General features: G+C 32.3%; 2 protein-coding genes and 1 non-coding gene across 6 annotated transcripts; all 3 read left to right on the top strand.

Moving 5' to 3' along the window:
• Window positions 1–1,517: 1,517 nt before the first annotated feature.
• Window positions 1,518–5,737, top strand: LOC114169735 (Man1-Src1p-carboxy-terminal domain protein). The gene is made up of 10 exons (XM_028055009.2): window positions 1,518–1,848; window positions 2,608–2,735; window positions 2,860–2,931; window positions 3,070–3,209; window positions 3,323–3,437; window positions 3,521–3,601; window positions 4,149–4,286; window positions 4,752–4,839; window positions 5,015–5,125; window positions 5,201–5,737. The coding sequence occupies exons 1-10, from the start codon at window positions 1,593–1,595 to the stop codon at window positions 5,221–5,223; spliced, it is 1,152 nt and encodes a 383-aa protein (XP_027910810.1). The 5' UTR covers window positions 1,518–1,592; the 3' UTR covers window positions 5,224–5,737.
• Window positions 5,738–6,560: 823 nt separating this feature from the next.
• On the top strand, window positions 6,561–6,633 carry TRNAK-CUU (transfer RNA lysine (anticodon CUU)). The gene has a single exon. It is a non-coding gene; the product is annotated as a tRNA-Lys (tRNA).
• Window positions 6,634–11,984: 5,351 nt separating this feature from the next.
• Window positions 11,985–18,125, top strand: LOC114173738 (two-component response regulator-like APRR2). Of its 4 annotated transcripts, none has more exons than XM_028058318.2 (12): window positions 11,985–12,206; window positions 12,876–13,079; window positions 13,718–13,797; window positions 14,149–14,215; window positions 14,644–14,690; window positions 14,812–14,889; window positions 14,977–15,528; window positions 16,178–16,318; window positions 16,452–16,721; window positions 16,829–16,897; window positions 17,041–17,118; window positions 17,296–18,125. In XM_028058318.2, the coding sequence occupies exons 2-12, from the start codon at window positions 12,950–12,952 to the stop codon at window positions 17,500–17,502; spliced, it is 1,719 nt and encodes a 572-aa protein (XP_027914119.2). In that variant the 5' UTR covers window positions 11,985–12,206; window positions 12,876–12,949; the 3' UTR covers window positions 17,503–18,125. The 4 variants fall into 4 exon arrangements, with proteins under 4 accessions (XP_027914119.2, XP_027914116.2, XP_027914117.2 ...); XM_028058315.2 differs by lacking the exon at window positions 11,985–12,206 and adding an exon at window positions 12,327–12,566; XM_028058316.2 differs by lacking the exon at window positions 11,985–12,206 and adding an exon at window positions 12,330–12,566 and having other exon boundaries at window positions 17,329–18,125.
• The last annotated feature ends 782 nt before the right edge of the window (window positions 18,126–18,907 follow it).

The following is an 18,907-nucleotide window of genomic DNA, read 5'->3' as shown; positions in this document are numbered from 1 at the left end:
GTTTTCTTACAAATTTCCAAGTATTATATTATTGTTGATGAAACCAAAATATTAATGTGGTAACATATATAGTTTTCTAAACTTTATTTACTTATACCAAATAATTTAGTAGTTTGTAAAATAGTTTGCCTTAACCTCTAACTAATTCTTGTAGTAGTTTTTCAAAGACCATCACACTTAAAAAAGAAAAAAACTTGACCCAAGTTATAATTTCAAATGAGATAATAATTCTACTCGAAAGTTTAATAGAAGAAAAGAAGAGAGAATCTACTTTTACATGTGATATGAATACTTTTTGTATTAATACAATTGAAAGTATTTTAAAATAAATTGTTACATTTCCTTTTTTCCCTAGGTATATAATAGATGCAAATAAATTTATAACAACTCATGTACCAATTCAACTAATTACGTTAGGCTCATTTACTTGGAAAATTTAAAGTAATATAGAATAACATGACCATAAACTTGAATTTTTGGATAATACAATTATGTAATAAAGATATATACTTTTATTTTCATAATAAATACAAATATATTTCAGACTCATCATCTGAATATTATAATCCATCACTTTTAAACTATTAATGAAATGTTATTTGGAACAATGTGAAAACATGACAACCCGTGATTTAACAACATAGAGTAGTAAATCTTACTAATCATATGTTTGTGAGAGAAAAAAAATGTCATGCTAATCATAAACTTGAAAAAGACAATAAAGTGAAGAAGACAATACATAAGAAAAAAATATATATGTTAATGATTTATGTATAATTTAACTAAAATCTTTAAAATACTTACATATAAGAAAACATAATAAAATTTAAAAAACAAAATAATCATTTCCAGCGTGCTATTGTAAGAAATTAGTCTCTCTTAATATAATTTAATTCACATTTAAGATCACGCAAGAAATATCAAACATTTAACCACTTGAATAAAAATATAATAAAATACATTTAACCTAACTAAAACAATAAATAAAGGGACATTCTCCTTAATTTTAAAACTTTTGTCCTGTATTTCTCATTTTTAGAGACTTACACACGAAAAAAAAAAATCTTATTATTTTAACAGCAATAAACTACATTAGGCTTACTTCTCTTAATTGTTTGAGATATATTTGTGTACAAGTAAATGTTATATAAAAATATTGAGTCGAAATGACTATTTTAATTTTAAAAAATATAATTTAGTAAATTTATTATATATATATATATATATATATATATATATATATATGTTTACGTTAAAGTTAAACAGTTTATAATTTTTAAGACAAAAATCTCATTTACTTTTTAAATAAGTAATTTTTAAAATTAGTCTTTTAGAACACTTATTAAGTTTGAACGAATTATTTTATTACTACCATTGTAATTATCGTAAATAACTATTTGAAATTTGATACTTTTGTTAATATGAGAACGAAAACATTTGTGTATACTAAAGTTTAGATTAAGACTAATACAGTATTTAAGGTTTAACACTCAATATTTTAGGAGTTTTTTTTTTTTTTTGTTTTCCTTGTGGAAAGAAAGAGTGAAGAAGGAGTAGAAAGTTTTCTTTTGAGTTATGATGTGTTTGAAAATATGAAGCAGAATCGGCGAAGGGAGTGTTTGTCTGATTCGATTCCAGATAGTTTAGGAATTGATGCGAAATCGTTGATGGGAAGAGACCCCCCTCAGAATTTGTTACCATCCAAACACGACTTACCGAGATTGGTTCTCGTGCTCGCACTCGCGTCGCTAGTTGCATGGACCTGCAATCTACTATTTACTTCTCTCCTTCATCCCCCTTCCAAACCCTTTTGCGACACAAATTTTGACTCCCCCGATTACTCTCCCGGTTTCTCCCTCTCTCTCTCTCTCTCTTTCATTTTTTTTTATGTGCCGTGGTTTTCATGCATTTCATATGATTCTGTTCTGTGTGTTGAGTTATTCATTTGGTGGTTAATTTAATGTTGGACCTTATGTTTTGTTCATCTTCTTCAACTAACGTTGCAATTCAACAAGCCACTGGTTTTTGGTGGTTGAATTTAACTCTGATTTTGTAGATTTCCTGTGCTACTGAATGATGAATTTACACATGCCTTGTCTTCGTGTATTTTCTGGATGATTTTATTTTATTTCTTTTTCCCTATTTTGTTTATTTGAATTGTGCGGTTTTTCTTTTCTCTGATAAAGAAGAATGCGTATTAGAGAGAGGGAATGAATGCCGCTAAAAAGGAAAAGGAAAATTAGAGTAGGACAGCCTTCTTCTCAGGGCTGAATACTATAAGGATAGTGCAGTTGATAGTTGTTGCTAACAATAATGAACATATTCGTCTGATTTCCGTTTTTCGCATGGGTGTTCAGTTGTTATGTGAATTTGATTCTTGTTGTTATACATTGTTTTGTTCTTTTATTTATTTTTGGTAGGATGCAGATTACTTTCTAATTCAAGCTTTCATCAATGTTTGTCTGCTTCATATTACCTCTAATTATTTTTTTGGGAGTTCATTCTCTGGGGCCTTGTATTATCAATCAAATTTTGTAGTCTCAATGTGTAGGATTTTGCAAGCTATATGGATCTCGTGAGGTTTCTACTAACCGGGAATTGTTTCAGATGTTTGTGAACCTTGTCCCAGTAATGGAGAATGCAACGATGGAAAGTTGGAATGTCTTCAGGGTTACCAAAGACATGGGAACTTGTGTCTAGAGGATGGAGATATTAGCGAATCGGCTCGAAAGATTGTATGTCTCTTTATTTTGATTTAAGTAGTGGCTTACTGTTTCATGGAACTATATACAGTCTATTATATTTTTCCTTGTTCTTTTGCATTTTGTTTATATCTTTCTGATTGGCCCTTGACCACAGGTGGAGAGAGTGGAACATCACCTGTGTGAGGGATATGCTCAATTTTTGTGCAGTGGAACCGGACCAATTTGGGTTTGTTATCTCATTTTTATTTTAACCTTTTGATTTTGCAGTTTACTTGTATTTATTTATGTTTGGCTGTATACATTACTGTTCGAGCTGTTCTTAATGCTTCTGATTTCAACTTCCCTTTTGTATTCCCCATCTCAGGTTCGTGAGGATGTTTTGTGGAATTATTTTGAGCCCGTGGAAAATGTCAAAGTGGACAACGCTCTTCATAATTATACAAAACAAAGGGCAGTTGAAACAATGGAGAAATTATTGGAGACGAGATTGAACAACTCTCATGGGTATATCATCTCCGTTCCATTTTAATCAAGTCAACAGTGGCTGTTAGTTGCGTATTTCCTTATATGTTAAAACTTCTGCTTAGGATGTCACATACGGGTTATGTCTCATACAGGATGAAGGAGTTTAAGTGTCCAGATCTGCAGGCAGTGCATTACAAGCCATATACTTGCTGTATTCGTCAGTGGATCTCCCAGCATATTTTAGTTGTTTTGCCCATTTGTGCCATGGTATCGATTTCCTAAAGACATACTTTAATGCATATATTTCTGCATGCATAAGTAAACATGTTGATTGTGTTGAGATTTAACAGCTTGTTGGATGCACAGCTTTGTTCTGGAGTGTTCAACGGAAACTATCCATGTCAAGAAGAGTTGAAGAGCTTTATGATAAGGTATAGTGGGACACACAAAAAAGGGATTATTACATGTTTCATTGATTATTTCACCCGTTAGTTCATCAAGTGTGATTTTAAGTAACGATTGGTGATGCCTTTGATTAAGAGTGAGTATACATATACATTCATACACACACAGCTCACAAATATATGTGATAGAATGCTTATGTTAGTTGAGTTCATAAAATAATACATATGTTTAGAAGGTAGTTCTGTGTACAGCGATCATAAGGTTCAAATGCCCCAATTTGATATATTATAGTTCTGTAGGTAAAGATGAGTGCCGAAATATTCATACTCCCTAGTTTTTGTAGAGGAGTTTGGATAAACTGAGGTTCTGATCAATGCAGTAGACTGATACTCAGATGGTTAAATCAATTGAATGTGTTTTTCAAATAAATATATAAAAAATGTGACTCTTGGCTCCCGTTAACTACAATTACATCTATATCTGTTGTGCACAGGTTTTTTTGACTGAATGACTAATTGCATCATTATTCTAATTCTATATCAGTTTAAAATTTCTTTGTTACTGATGTTTTAGGTCTGCGAAATACTTGAAGAGAATGCATTGACGTCAAAGAATGCAAATGGTGAATGTGAACCCTGGTTTGTTGCTTCTAGGTTACGTGATCACCTGCTTTTGCCAAGAGAACGGAAGAACCCTTTATTATGGAGAAAGGTAGTTCGGAGCTATCTTGAAAGCCATTCCACTTGATTACCCTATTTTAAAGTAATACCCAAGCAGAACAAGCTAATCCATTTTGTCTGGATTAGCTGACTGCATCATAATTTATTAGAATCTTATTACTCACGATTCAAACCTTACGATTTGATACAATTCAGATGCCTATTGATTTGTAACATAAGATGAATTTTAAATGACTTTGTATATATGCCATTCTTGAAGATTTCATAAAAACAAATCATACTTTCTTAGGACATGTCCTTGTAAATCAGCAAAATTTGTTATCCTTTCTTTTTTTCTTTCATCCGACTTACTGATTGATGAATCTTTCACCCCAACTATTTTTGAGAGTGCTGTTGATGAAATCACTTTTGTCCTGTAATTAAAGTTAAATGTCAATGGGTTTTTAAATTAACTAAACGAATGATTGATCTTGTAATAACTTTGTTGGGATCACAGGTAGAAGAATTGGTTCAAGAAGATTCGCGAATAGATTGCTATCCAAAGTTGGTGAAGGGTGAATCAAAAGTGGTATGGGAATGGCAAGGTACACGGGTGTGCTGGCAATATCATGAAATATATTCCGTTCAGTAACGCAAACAATTTATAAACTGATAAAATTCTGATGAATTGCTGCCAGTCAAGCTTTTCAGCCAACATTCTTGTTCCTTGTATCAAGTATTTCAAGTGGTTTATACTTTTTTTTACCTCATATTCTACAGTTGAAGGCTCTTTGAGCGTCTCAAAGATGAAAAGAAGAAGAGACGCAAGCAAAACAAGGGTCAACGAAAGCATGGATCTGAATCACCAGCAACACTCTGAAGTGAAAACAGGTCAGTGGTTGTCTTACTAATATCTGACTCAGAATCATGCTTGTTTCCTGATGAAGTAAAATTGATTTGTTGTAGAGCCTGTGGAACCACTCTTTTGATTTGAAGACACCTCGTAACAGTGACTAGTACTTTCCCTTGTAGTAAATTATGATGGCCTAAACTCGAGTTTTCCCTGAAGTCTTGTGTTACCTTCTTCATACAAAGAAAGCTGGGTAAAGCTTATCTTGTCTATGTTTACAGCAGCAGAGGGCAATATATGCCGCATCGGTTGTTAGTGTGACCTGCATTTCTTATCAAGCATTTACCAAAACAAGTGTTGATTCATGCATGCTTATTATGAAACGTGCTTATAGCTTAGGTAGGAACATGGAGTCCTTCAAACTCCTTTATATATCCAGTTGACGGCTAACAAACTACTAATGTAGCTATGCTAACTAGATTTTAGAACGCATTTTTGTTTTTTTTTTTTGGAAAGACAATTCAATATATTAAAGCATATAACTAGAGGGATGATATGATATTGTTGTAGGGTTAAGGCATATGAATCTGCTACTATGTGACTAGAGATTGCATATACCATCTGCGTCTTAATTTTGAATTTGGCTTCTTTAATGGTTTTTCTGTCATTCAAGTTACTCTGATTTTGATATTTTAAAGTATTTTTTTTTATGTATCTTAAAACATTAAAATTAGTGTAACTTAGATGTACATCACGGACTCATTAAATTTATATAAGCCCAATCATTCATTTTATTATCTACATATATTTTTTTTATTTAACTTATTACAGAAATACAATCAATACTATTTAAGATGTTTTGTTATTATACTTTTAACAAATTTTGCACTCCTTTCAGGCTACTCTAACTTAATAATTTTAAGTCTTCTATCATTAAAAATGAGATAACCTTGGAATATTTGTACCCTCCTTTCCACTCTTATTCTTATATTTGTTTCTCTGTAATCAACTAGTAATTCAAAGAGGTTTTCTCTCTTAATTTTTAACCACGGTTAGTTTCAAAAAAGAGATTAAAAATACTATAATATTTGTACAACACCAATAAAACAGTCTACTATTAACTACATTATTCTTCTACACGTTTTACTATTCTACCAAAAAATGTTAACTGGGTATTTTAAACACCTTTCACTTTTCTTTCGTTTGTTATTGTTTAAATATTATAGAGTAATATTAAAGAAGTGTTGCATTAAGTATACTTATGTAATGAAACGTGTATATTAAATTAAATAAAGTATAATTTTTTTTAAGCCAAGCCTATTTTTTCAACAAAGAATTGGTATGCTTCTTTACAATACTAATGACTGACGCAAAAGTTTCTTAAAGAATTTAAGCAAACGGTTTTTGAGTATAATATAATAAATTGTGAAAGGTTAAGCTAGAACGAATAAAAGACTACAAATAAAATAAACATAAGTCCGTCTAGCTCAGTTGGTAGAGCGCAAGGCTCTTAACCTTGTGGTCGTGGGTTCGAGCCCCACGGTGGGCGATTTTTTTTTCTTTTGCTTTTCCTTTTTGTGTTTATTAATTTTGCCACGCACCTCAACCTTTTGATTCATTAAGTCCATTCACACTACTACCACTCTCCGGTCACGTTTTTTCTTTGAGCTCTTTATTACTGTCACTCTCAAATTTAACTATTTTGAATAGTCCCAAAATTAAGGTGTCTTTCAACATTATACATAAAAATATGTTCTGCAAATTAAATCAGCAACAAAAATCATTAATGCCATATATAGCAACTAAGAGATAAGATAATAAAATATAAAGCAAACAACTCATGAAAATCCCACATTAAATAAAAAATAAAAATGTTCAATAGTAATAAAAACTTCACAAGTTCTAATGCTAAAGTGTAATTTGGCTAGTTATTATTTATTATTAGATTAGATACAAGTGATCATGTATTGACTTTTGGCACTTCTTTCATCATTTTATCAGTGCCGTGGATGAAAGTAAATTAATTAAATGAAATTTTTATTTTGGTATTTCTTTCTCTTGATAAAAAATGATTTACTATTATTTCTAAAAAAACTGTAATAAAAAGTTAAAAATGTTTTATGTCGTGACCATTTCATTTCCACTGGATATTGAATCTAACTTTAAGGGTTCAAAATCATACTATGCATATTATGTGTTATACTTGTATCACTTCCATTCACAGAAACATCTTAATTGTATCTGTTATGAATCATCAATTCAATACCCAAACTAGACTGATTTTATATGATTTTTCTAACATCATCGACATGATGAGTATTGTGCCAATAATGAAAGGTTTGATCCGTGCGATTATTTCCTAATAGAAACAAACAAATTTGGAACCAAACACAAGATTAAAAAAAATCTGAGGTTGGAAATGACAAATGAAATGAGGTTCTCAAGCAAAGTGGCAAAAAGAAGATGGAAATTATGAGCACAATGAAAAGCAGGAAGGTAATGATGTGACAGTAAAATCAACCAAACAAAAAAGGTTCTTTTACTCAATTACACAAGTTGAATATGTGATTAAGCATAACACGTTCACACACGGTATAATTCACTCATCGACTAAGACTCATAAATTTATTATCTTAAAATTATAAGTTAAAAATGATATTAATATCTTATGTGATTATATTTTTTATTCCTCAACATATTGTCCTACTAATTTAGAGTCTTCAATCCGCGTCACTGATAACACCGACAGACCTACGTGTATATTGTTAGGAATTTACATGTGTGACAGAATCCCACATTAGATAAAAATAAAAAAGAAAAACATTATAAAGATTAAGACACATAAACTGATTGTTTTAAATTTTTAAATTGAAAATAATGTCAATGTCTAATGTCTTATATGATTGTATTTTGACTCCTAAGTATATCGTTTCCACTGACTTAGAGTCTTAAATCCGTCATTGTTGACATCGAACCAAATATATGTGATAGGACAAGTACCTTAATTAGGCATTATTTTGAATTGTGGGTGTCTTGCAAATGCTCCTTGAACATCTGGGATTTGAAAACAGTGAAAATGATTGAGGCATTGACAATGTTGAAGAGTGAGAAGAGGATGTGGAGACAAAGATCTAAGGTATGATTTAGTTTTGTAGGACTTCCACTACCTACAAGATAAAAAGAAAACCAACGACTACAGAACAATCCAAGCACTTTGTTTTCATGCACCCTTACAAACTGTGGGCGATGGTTTTGTTTGCTGAATAAAACACTTTCTAACAAAGTGTTTTTGCTGTCATGGTATTGTCTTCAAAAGTATATATTTTGAGAATTCAGAAAACTGTTCACCAGAAGTAACATATTTTGAAATACCCTAAGTAATTTTTCACCATTTATGAATCTTTTTTCTTCTGGTTTTCTTGTAGGTAGTTGTGACACTGACAAGTGCATGTGACTAAATTGTCATGACTTTGTAACATGAATCATGAACACGTTGCAACTTTTCTCAACTCTCACCAAAAAATTATCGTACAATCAAATGTTACTTCACACAACGAAAAAAAAAATGACAATATTTGTCATGATATAATAATTCACACACAAAGTTAAAAAAAATTGTTAATGATAGAAGAAGGCTTTAAGCCCAATTCAATTCCATAAAATCGACTTATAAGGTGAGATTTGTATTAGAGCTGTCAAAACGGGTAATTCGGTCCCATCTGGCTCGACCACTACGAGTTGATCACTTAGTGAGTCAACCTAACCCGACTCATTTATTAGTGAGCCAAAAAACTTCCAACCCGACTCACCGCAGGTTGGTGGGTTAAACGGGTTGGCTCATGGGCTCACTTAATTAAAAAAATACAATTTTTTTTTGAGTCAAAACTAAATTATAATTCTAATTAAAATCTAAATAAACTTTAATACAATCCAAATAGAAACCAACTCACAAAAATACAAAATATCTATGTTTTGGCTAAAAAAAGACAACCTAACATGATTCAAATTCAAAGTCCAACTTAACAAAAAATACTTGTGTGACCCTTTATCTGCGGGTTGGTGAGTCAATCCGACTCACCATGTGTTCAACCCGGTTGAACCGAGTTCTTGATGAGCCGGGTCAAAAATCAACCCGTATTAAAATTTGTAAAAAAATTTCAACCCAACCCGAACTCGTGATGAGCCTGGTTGGATTGCGGATTTCCACCTATTTTGACAGCTCTAGTTTGCACCTCACTTATATATTATAAAATTGTTTTATCTCTAGTCAATGTGAGACTTCCAAGAATTCAAACCAGTTTTGAACATTGATTTTGAGTTAGAGATATTAAAAAATGTTAAATGGGATTTCAGTTAATTTAATTAAACGAGTTTAATATTAAAATATTTAAACTAACATTGCTACAATATTTTGTTTTATAAAACTTGATTTACAATACAATTAAAAAGTTGTGAGTGGTTGCTATAATAATAAGTGGAGTGGAATCCAGTGCATTTGATTACTACCTACAACTACCTTACAATGTAATTAACAATCTAACTTCATACACATGTTTAAGCAACTTAGCAAGTACCAATTATTCAATTACTAAAATGTCCTTTTTCTAAAATTTCATTACCAAGATTGTAAACACAGCAATTTACATAAAATATTCCATAAAAGAAGATTTTATATTTACTTACCCCACTTCTTAATTATTGAAAAAGATGGATAGATATATACCCTAAATACTAAATAATACTCAAACCATATCTAACTAAAGATTTTACCAATGTTATGATATAATGGTATGAAAAGAAATATACAAAAGGACACAAATTGATTCGATGACTAGAAATAATCGATTTGGATGTATCATTTTTTATAGCATGAATTATATATATATTTGTATTGTTCAAACATCCAATTTCCAATTTAAATATATGCATGCATCTTTATTCTTTATAATTGCTTATTTACTTTTGGTTCTCCTAAATTTAAGTTGCTTTATTTTCTTACTATTTTTTAATCTTTTAATGGTGCATTTCTTTTTTCTTAAACACTAGCAATTTTGTTTTATTTAGTCAAATTGAGAAAACACATTCAGTTTTCTTACCTTAACTGGTTAGAACAATTTAAATTGTTATATTCTTAGAGAAAAAAAAGACACAATTACAAATTTTAAAAATGATAAATATACCCTAGAAAAATAAGTTATCAAACTTTATTATTTAAAATATTATATGAATTATTAATCCAAAAAACTTATCTTATTGTACCAACTTCAAAATTTCTTACATGTTTGGTGGTATTTTTGCAAAGGAAACTCACTCTAAAATTGTACATCATGCATGAATCACATGGACAAAAATGATAGCAAAACACTATTAAGGAAGGTCAAAAGTCATGTCAATTTTGTTTTTGCAATTATTGTTTCATTGATTTAGTAAAAAGTAATTAGCTATTATTGTCTTTTAGGAGACACTTTGCGCAGGCAAAAATATTCTCTTTTGCACCTTTTTGGAGTTGGTAATCAACACACTTTAGATCAATGTGATTGCAAATTAAATGTTGTGTAATCCTCATAATTAATAGTACCCTTTTGGACTTTTAACCCAAAAAATAAAAAAATCAAATCAAATGATCTTACATCCAACATAATTATCTTTCAACTAATATATATATATATATATATATATTATGTGAACAAAAATATATAATTTTGAATTTGTTCAAAAGTTCTTCATCGATATTACCTGAAACGGTGTACATTATAGATGTTGTACTTCAATTGAAAATAAAAAGCCTTCAATATTTTATTTGAATTAATATTTTTTACAACTAAATGCCATTTCCATATATGGACTAGAAAACATTTTACTTAAATATTATTGAGTTAACTTATTTTCGTAATAATTGTGGATTAGTTTTGCATAAAAATTTGGAAAAAAATGTCAAATAAAAGAAAATGAAAAACATATCTTTAATGCAAATCAATAACTTAATAAGAAACTTGCATACTAAATTCACCTAACTTTGAAGTTTCACAAAGGAAGATGATAGATTCAGAATTAAACAACAACAAATTTTTATGGACAAAACTTGACTTCTACATTTTGCATTTTTGAGTTTTTTTTTTTTCTTTCTATCCATAACCTATGAAATTTGACATTTTACCGTATTGTCATTTGGTTAACATATCTACCAAGATTTTTAACTTAGAGTAATCTATGTGTTGTTTTTCTCTATGCAATAAATTTTGATACCATTTGACTTAAAAGCTCTTTTGTCAGTGCCAGAAAAATTAACATTCTTATCCACCTCCCTGTTTAGCATTGTTACCAGATAAGGAACATTGCCCTTTCGTATATTTTTCAGCAATTTCTAATTGTAGGTGCACATTAATAATGATAAACTGTGGTACATACCAATTGCAGTGTATCCTGAAAGTGCTTTATTTATCGATTTATGAACTTATACCATAGTTTGGTATTTCTTTTTATGTTTTAAGGTAAATATGTATTGAAACCGCAAGAAAAAAAATGATCATTCAATTTAAGTAGAATTTTCAACGATTTTTATCTGTCAGTAAAATCTGTTGCACCAATAGCTGAAACAAGAAAATGAAGAAATGTATGATTATGATTATGTCATAATGGTTCAAGACAGAAAGAAAGAAGTAAACAGACAAAAAATCATGGTACAGGAACACAGTGTTTTTGCTTCTGAGATAAATAAAAACACTGAGATCCATGGTAAAGTAAAAAAAGTTTCAAACTTTACACAGTGGAAGACAATGTATTTATTTGGAACTCAAATTATAGAAAATTGAAGGTAAGATTTTGACGTAAGAAGTGGCAAAAAAATTGAGGGTAGATTTGGAATACGAGCCTTGAAATTGTGGCAGAATAGTTGATGGACTTTTTTTCTGCATATTATGTGGTTGTTAAGGATCGATGGCAACTGTTCAGTATTCACACAGACACCCTTCAACGACCGTAGTTAAACCTCCTTACTCACTTCTCTTCTCTTCCCTCAACTTGTCCTCTTTCTATTTGCTTTCTTTGTCTTCGATGAAATAGGAGGAGAAAGAACACAACTTTGGATAGAGGAGTTGGTGGGGCATTTTCCTTTCAGCCAAGGTAGTAGAAAAAAAAGGAAAAGCCTTGGAAAAGAACCACTTTCACTGTGCATGTTGATTCTCCCTTGGTTCATGTGTTCATTATTGGAGAATTCAGCTGTTTTGGTTTGGTTTGGTTTGGTTTTGTTTTTCTTTCTCTTTGCCTTTTTAGATTATAATATGTGCATGGCATGGCATGTTTTCCACTTTAGGTTGTTTTGTTTACTTCTTTTCTGGGTTGGTTCACGGTTTTGTGTTGCTGTCTGGCCCGGTTTCTTGTCATGTTCTGCTATGATAGTTGGAGATCTTGCCTGTGTCTTTGTCCGTTTGCTGTTCTGTGAAGGTTTCATTTCATTTGCAAATGAGATCTTTACAGTTTATGGTATGAAGTAAATCTTTTTATTTTCTTTCTTTTCTGGAGGAAATGTGCTGGAGAATGAGTACGAATCTTCTGTTTTTTTAATTAAGAGTTGTTTCACGAGCGATCAGAGCTTGTGATTCTCAAACTGAACTCTCTGATATGGTTTTACTTCTGACTTTAGTTTAGATGTGTTGTTAGCATTCCACATTTTGAAAGCTTTTTACCATTTGAGCAAATTCAAGCTTGTGTGGAGTTTTTGCTTCTCTTTTTTCTTTGCTTCTCTGTGCTCTGTGAAACAAATTCAAGCTTGTGATCTCATGGATCTTGCAGAAGGGATTCTATGTTCGAAGTCAACATTGATCTATTACATCAGTAGGGAGCCGAGTGATGGTGCCAAACCAGCTATGGTTTGCACTGCCAATGATTTACAAGGATGGAAAGATTTTCCAAAGGGACTCAGGGTTCTTGTACTTGACGGAGATAGAAGTTCTGCTGCTGAGATAGGAGAACAACTTGAGGCCATGGAGTATAATGGTGAGACTTTTTGGATCCCTTTATTTTTTATTTTTTGGTATGTTTCACTTCTCATCTTCTTGAAACTTTGGCATAGCTAATCTCACTTTCCTTAATTAGTGGGTAAAGTTGGTCCCCCATTTTGTATAGAATGGCATCTTGTAAAGTGGCACTGCTTTAGAGATAACCCTTATTTGGTTCTTTGGGAAATTGTGGAATGGGATTTTATTTCATTGAAGGTTTGAAATGTGTCTAGATTTTGCCCTTCTTTTTTTATGCTTGCTGTTAGCATATGTGGTACTGCTCTAGATGGTTTATTAAGGTGCAAAAGTTTTCATTTGCGCTTTAGGCTATATGCTCCTAAGCGTTTTGAAAGCTGGAAGTGGTCCAAATTCTAAAGGTATTTTGGATAAAGGAATGCTCTGTTATCTGACTTTATGGACTAATGAATCTATTCTATTTTTGGTGGTGCATTTGGATTTTGATGGGCTTCTAATTTCTGAGAATATGAATCAGTTGACACCAACCTAATTATACTTTGACTGGCATATAATTAAATTCAAACCATTCTTTTCATCCACTACCACACCCTTCCTTGTCTCCTGTACATTATTGTTATTCCTTCAATTTGTTAAGTAAACCTCAGAATTTCTGTGCAGTTTCTACCTTCTATGACGAGAATGAAGCTTTGTCAGCAATCTCAACTAGTCCTCAAGGCTTCCATGTTGCCATAGTGGAGGTAATAAACTTTTAGTTTCAGTATAAGCGATAAATCACTATGCTATAGTTTTGAAATTTGAACAAAAAGTAAACAAAAGAAGGATGCTGTCTAGTGTGCTAGTTTATAATGAGGTGAATATGGAAAAGTTGGTAGTTCTCTTGCATAAGGTTAGGTGATTCAAAACATAATTTATCACCTTGTGAAATGCAGATAATAGATGAACATTTTATCACCTTGTACATTTTTCTCTAATAATATCTTGGCACTGTTTATCTCACTTTTGCAATGTCTACATCTTAAACTTGTAATTGATCTTTTTTACATTGTTATGTGGTGACCTGTAACCACCGGCATCAATTTGAATTGTAGGTGAGTACAAGCAGCAGCCTTGGAGGTTTCAAATTTCTTGAAAATGCAAAGGACTTGCCTACCATTAGTAAGCACAAATACAAGCCTGAATTAATTTCTTGTATTTTTTATCATCAACAATTTCATTATCATGGTGTTTACAGTCAACTGTCTAGTCTGCAGGTCAACTCAAATTTAATTCCTAAAAGAACGAAAATTATTGTTTCTTGCAAAACCTATTTTAATTGTCACTTATTAGAGTAATAGAAATTAGTAGTACTTGTATTTTCTTTTTATGTAATCTCTATTTCCTCTTTTGTTTGTGTTGTGATTGTTGCTTGCTTTGGTTTTATAAAATGACTACTTTTTTTCATGCTTTTAACAATTTAATGGATGAAGGATCTACAAGGAAGCATGACATGGGAAATATGAGAACAAAGTTTTCTTTAGGGCTATCTTGTGCTTGTTATAAATTTTCTAACCAGTGATACTTATTACTTACAATTTTCAATGCAGTGGTTTCAAAGAACCAGTGCCTGAACACCACGATGAAGTGCATTGCGGTAAGATTTTGGTTTATTTATCCTTAGTAAAGTATATGTGGATTAATATTTGATTATATTGTACACTCATGATTGTTGATGCGTACCGCTTTGATCTGTGATATATTTTCTTCTTTTGAAGCTTGGTGCCGTTGAGTTTCTCAATAAACCACTCTCTGAGGACAAGCTCAAAAATATTTGGCAGCATGTTGTTCACAAGGTTTGTCGGTATTGGCAACATTACGATGACATCTTTGTGACAATAAAATGAATGATGTAGTTTTTAATGCAGTTGAATTTCATGCAGGCCTTTAATTCTGGGGCGAATGGTCTGTCTGAATCACTAAAACCTGTGAAAGAATCTGTAGAATCAGTGCTGCAGCTTCAAACAGGCAATGATGAACAAGATAAAACTCATAAAAGGACAATGTCGATTGATTTAGAGAATGTGTCCAGGTTTGATGATGATAACAATGAGCAATCTGTTTGTGATAAATATCCGGCTCCTTCAACCCCACAATTGAAACATGGAACACGGTCATTGGATGATGGAGATTGCCATGAGCAGACTAATTTTTCAACAGAAAAAGAAAGTGGAGAACATGATGGGGAATGCAAATCAGTCGAAACTTCATGTGAAAATTTGAATGCTGAAAGTTCTCCTCAACCAACTGAACCTGAGGAGACTCTGATTAAGGAGGAAGAGGATTTTGCCAATGGTTCCAAGGGCGAGAGAGCTGTTTCACTGAATCTACATAATGAAAAGTTTCTCAGCAATGCAGATGGTCATACATCTCCAAAAAAGATGGAAGTTCTTAATGATTCATGTGAGATTAAAGCTAACAGGAAGAAGATGAAAGTAAGCTGAATCATTAACATTAACACCAATAATACTCTGCTCTTCATTCTTGCCCTTTAACATTTTCTTACACTTGCTCATGTAGTTTATATCAATGGCACTAGCTTGGCACATGTAACTACAAATTATTTCAAAATTTTGTTTAACCTGTCTATGTTTTTAGCTGCATGCTTTAAATTATTAAAGAAAACATTATACCAGACATTGTCAAATATTAACTGCTCCATGGCTGTCAATCTTAGAAGGTACACTTCCAATGAGATTTCCTACTGAAATAGCTTGATAGAATTGCATGGCGTGGCTCTTATCATCACCTCTATTCCTTGTGTACTGTTTTAAGTAGAATGTGTTGGCCTGTTTAGCACAAAATTGTGGAGCTTGGATTTGTAACTGCTGATCTACATATCAATAGTAATTATTGAACTCGAAAATACCAGTTATTGAACTTGTTAAATATTTCAACTACATCTTGTCCATGAACGGATATTTCACTTGAAACACTTGGATTTGTTGTCGGAGAGAGTCTTAGTAAATCTTGTGTTGTTTGTTGCTTAACCTTATTTTTCTTCGTAACACTTTTTAAGGTTGTGCAAATGATATCCTTGTATGATTATCTGAAAACAGTTATTGTACATGATTTTGGATTCAGGTAGACTGGACGCCCGAGCTGCATAAAAAATTTGTAAAGGCTGTTGAACAACTAGGTATTGATCAAGCCATTCCATCTAGAATATTGGAGATAATGAAAGTGGAAGGTTTGACAAGGCACAATGTGGCAAGCCATCTTCAGGTTCTTATTTTACTTCTGGCAATGGTTTCTATCCCAATGCTGCAACAAAAAATGACTATTTTACATTCAAAATCTTTCTGGTAGTAAAGAAAAAGCATGTGGTAAGATCAAGTAACAACTTTATGTTGAACAGAAATATAGAATGCACAAGAGACAGAGTGCACCTGGGGAAGAAGATCGAAAATGGCATAATCAAAGAGATGCAATGCAGAGGAGCTTTTATCTGCAAAGACCAATCATGGCCTACCCTCCCTATCATTCTACTCAAACCCTTTCTCCAGCTCCTATATATCCTATGTGGGGACAACCAGGAAGTCAAACAGCTGGTGTGCAGATTTGGGGGCCTCCTGCATACCCCTTGTGGCATCCTACAGAAAGTTGGAACTGGAAGCCTTATCCAGGGGTAATCTTTTTATTTGGAATAAAAGCAGAATATATGTTATTTCATATCATCAAATATGCTTTTGTGGTATGTTATGCAGTGTGATATTTGGTGACTTGATGTTTCAGATGCATGTGGATGCTTGGGGATGCCCATTGTTTCCACCTCCTCAAGCTCCTGGTTTTCACTTCAATCAAGTAAGCTTCAATCACTTAATTTGACTCCATTTCAGTGCTACTTGTTTATGTAATATAGCCACATGTGCTTAATATTTTACCCTTTATAGTAGTTAAATTATCTGTCAAAGTGATGCTAATGAGATATTCTCATGAAACTGCAGAATATACCTGGATTGCAGACTCCTAAACCAGTGGATTATAGATTCATCATGCCACGTAGTTCCTTTGAGCATCATCCGGTAATGCAATACTTTCCTCCCACAAAGTCATCTCTAGTTGAAAAAAAAACTGTGTCTGATCATGCATGTATTGGATTTGATTTGGACCAATGTTGTTCTAGTGCTCAATGACATGGTTGCTGCTCACTTGTCTGATGTTTTGAGTTGTGAACGTACAATGAAATGTTCCTGATACAGTGTGTTGTTCCATGCATGCATGCATGCATGCAGGCAGAGGAGGTGGTAGACAAGGTTGTGAAAGAAGCAATTAACAAGCCATGGCTACCATTGCCCTTAGGACTCAAAGCACCTTCCACAGATAGTGTGTTGGCTGAGCTCTCCAAACAAGGCATATCTAGCATCCCTCTTGGCAACAAGGGTTCTTCTGCTCCAAAACCCTGCTGACGTGTACCATTGACCCCACCACTGGGTCCCACAGAGTAGTGGCTTTGATGATGATGATGATGATGGGGCTGCCCAACCACTCACATATCAACTCCCTGTTGAGTCTTGTAGTTATTTTGTTTCTCAAAATTCCCTTCAGGTTGCAACCACAGTGGTAGATATGGCTGGAAGTTGGGACCACAAGGACCACCTGTGGTCCCCACCGTACACATGCTGTCTCTTATTAAGCTGCTGATATGGTGTGTGATGTCAGGTCTGGTCATACAACACCATAATGCAGCTCAAATGGACAATGCATTGATCCTATTCATCCCACTTGCCAAAACACAAAAACTAAAATATTCAAAAACAGCACTCAGCAGTTTATGGCTCCATTTGTTGAAGCTTTGCACAAAATGCTGAGGCTCAAAATAGTTGATGATGATTTTGGGGGGTTGAAAGTGACCATTTTGGGGTCCATGTAGAATTTCATATCAGGATTTGGGGTGTCTTGGTGCTGTTGAGATGGGCCTAGTTGAGGTGTATAATAATAATAGTAATAATAATGGAAAACGGTAGTTAGGATAATGTTGTGAATAAAGATGAGTCCAGGCTTTGGTGGATGCTAACTTGTTCTTTCCCAATTCAATTTGTTCAGTCAGCTATTTCAGCTTTTAGTTCATAGAATTCAGTTTGTGCAGCTCAATTTTGGCTGGGGCCATCCTTCTGGTTTTTTGCTCAGTTTTTCATTTTAACCTTTCGGAAACAATTCCAAATTAAGCTGCATAAACTCATCACTTTCTTTAAAAGAGGTTTATTTTGATATAACCAATAATACATAAATGTTTTAAATATGACATGAAATTTTATTTTCTGAGTAATTTTAGAGGACTTGAACCAAACTTTATAAGTTATAATACACGAATACGATATCTATATTGGACAGGACACGCATATGTGTTGGGTTTATTTTTTTTATATGTGGTTATAATTATTGAGAGATTATGATTTTATATTATATATATATATATATATATATATATATATATATATATAACATTGGTACATTTCACATCATTTTTATCTCAAAATCTTAATATAAGGTATTTGATACCACTTGTACCTAAAAACCTTAAGTCAATGGTGTTATGGGTTTTTATTTTTATATAGTGTTTAACTTTGTTTATTATGTGGTTAGCCACTCTGCTGGTGGCCTTTTTATACAATCAATCATATGGATTATAGTTATTTGAGAGATTGTGGTTATATATATATATATATATATATATATATATATATATATATATATATATATATATAACATTGATCTAACACATATAATGTTTTGACATTACTTTTATCCAAAAACCTTAAGGCAATGATGTTATAGGTTTTTATTCTTATATAATGATTAACTTTGTTATTA

This window comes from Vigna unguiculata, chromosome 2, assembly GCF_037176805.1.
Source record: "Vigna unguiculata cultivar grain cowpea cultivar isolate G323 ecotype 2 chromosome 2, ASM3717680v1, whole genome shotgun sequence".
In the NCBI taxonomy this organism is placed as follows: Eukaryota; Viridiplantae; Streptophyta; class Magnoliopsida; order Fabales; family Fabaceae; genus Vigna; species Vigna unguiculata.
The sequence above is the reverse complement of the archived record's forward strand: the minus strand, read 5'-3'. Positions and strand labels throughout refer to the sequence as shown.